The 2101-nt window shown below is 42.9% G+C and overlaps 1 protein-coding gene across 1 annotated transcript in view; it reads left to right on the forward strand.

The window, feature by feature from the left end:
• Positions 1-742: 742 nt before the first annotated feature.
• Positions 743-2101, forward strand: part of LOC108298710 (transport and Golgi organization protein 1 homolog) — a 10365-nt gene continuing 9006 nt past the window's right edge. The window contains 3 exon segments of the mRNA XM_017521307.2: positions 743-818; positions 821-852; positions 1806-1937. Of these exon segments, the coding sequence (XP_017376796.2) occupies positions 743-818; positions 821-852; positions 1806-1937 (240 nt within the window).

Raw genomic sequence — 2101 nt, forward strand, 5'->3', positions numbered from 1 at the left:
GCAGTGGCTCGATGTTAGCTCACTGCAATCTCCATCTCTTGGGTTAAAGCAATTCTCCTGCCTCAGCCTCCTGAGTAGCTGGAACTACAGGCATGTGCCACCATGCCAAGCTAATTTTTGTATTTTTAGTAGAGATGGGGTTTCACCATGTTACTCAGGATGGTCTCCATCTCTTGACTTCGTGATCTGCCCACCTGGGCCTCCAAAAATGCTGGGATTACAGGCATGAACCACTGTGCCTGGCCAAAGATAGACCTTTAAAGGTCTAAGAATGGTATATTTATCTACAGATATCATGTTTCCCCCTCCGGGCTGGCATGAGAGGCCTGCCTTTCTCCATTTACCCACGATCCTCCCCTGGGTAGCTCCCTGGTCTCCTTGCTGTGGGCTTTTTAAATTGCCAGTTCCTGGCGGAAGCGCCAGTCACCCCTGCCTCTCTTTACTTGGATTCTTCCGCTCCAGCTCTATTTGCTCTTTACCCCCCCCAACAGTTGGTTCCGTCCACTCTAGCCCCGCCCCCATGGGCCGGCTCCTTAGGTGCGCTGACTGTGCCAGGGGGCAGTGGCTGATGACGTGTTTTATAGGAGGCCTAAAGCAAAAGTGCCGGCAGCTGTGGAAGGCGAAGTTCAATCCCAGTGTCCGCCCCCTGAACTGGGGCCTTTCCTAAGAAGGAAGCTCTGAAACACAGGGTCCCAGTGCCATTCCGCAGGGAAGTGTCACTTGTGTTCAGCTGTTCTACACAATGGACTCATTACCTCCCACTGTATCTTCTATCCCCCCTACCCCGGGGGATCAGGAACTTCTGGGACCCCTGTTGGTGCTTACGCAGCCTTCATAGCCAAGCTGCTGGAGGTTATGGTCCCCATTCCCAGGAAGGTACCCCACCTTTGGCAGGTGGGTGGGTGAATTCTAAGCAGAGTGGGTGCACTGATTGTCTATGCAAAGGAGAAATGGAGTGTCAGATCCAAGGAAGGCAAGATGTTTTATGCTGTTTAAGGAGTCAGGTGGAAATGTGTTTGAGGTTTCATCACTTTTTTTGTTTTAATTCAGTACTTAACGAAATGACAGCACTTTATGTTCTGGTGTACAGTGATGATCAAAACACAGACTACAGGTCTTTTTACTATAACCCCCGGCTCTGTTGGGGGATGGGGTCAGTATGATAGTGTACTTGTAGAAGGCGGTGAAAACATCATACAGCAGACAGGTGTTTAATGCACTGTCTTCAAGGAAACATTTAGAATTAAGGCACTAAATTCAAAGCAGTTTATGTAGATCAGTTATCAGGAGCTATCATAATTTACTCAGCATTTGTTGTTTGTTTATGTAAGAGGTGATTTAAGATTGTAAATCTAATAGGAATAGCACATTTTTTGTGGTATTCATTATCATAATATTGGTTTTATTTTTAGCCATGAAAAGTTGATCACTTGTATATCTAATGTTTTTTGTCTTATGTGTGTTCTTAAGCAACGAAAACCAATTTATTCAAGAGAAAAGTATGATCCAGAGAGATTCTAGCCATGTTTTAGATAACATATTGTATCAGGGCCTATTGCAAACTAGAAATACATGCTCAGCCTAAAGACATTTAGACTCATAATACTTCGAAACACTACAAGCTAAGTGATGAGTGTAAGACTCACAGTGTCCTATTTTTCTTGAAGCAGTGAGAGCTATGGAAGATTTTTGAGGGGATAGGTATATGACAGAGTTGTTTTACAGTTTCTATGGATGAGTCTTTGTGACTGCTTTATGTTAAGTTTCTTTAAGGTTTCTCATTATTTCTAACATGCCCTTTTCAGCTACTTTCTACATTGCCTGATGATGTTCAGCCTGGGCCTGATTTTTATGGACTGCCATGGAAAACTGTACTTATTGCTGCCTTCTTGGGAATTGCTTCAGTTGCTGTTTTCTTCTGGAGAACTATCCTTGTCGTGAGTAAATTAATGTATACTATATCTCATAAATTCAAGTATGGTTTTATAATCATAGCCCTTTTCTTTCTTTTTTAGTTACTAACATGAACAGAAATTAACACTTTTAATTCAAGCTAACCTGTAAAATAATTTGGTGTATTTTTTTGTCTGGGTAAATTATC

This window comes from Cebus imitator, unplaced genomic scaffold, assembly GCF_001604975.1.
Source record: "Cebus imitator isolate Cc_AM_T3 unplaced genomic scaffold, Cebus_imitator-1.0 Scaffold1052, whole genome shotgun sequence".
Taxonomy (NCBI): Eukaryota; Metazoa; Chordata; class Mammalia; order Primates; family Cebidae; genus Cebus; species Cebus imitator.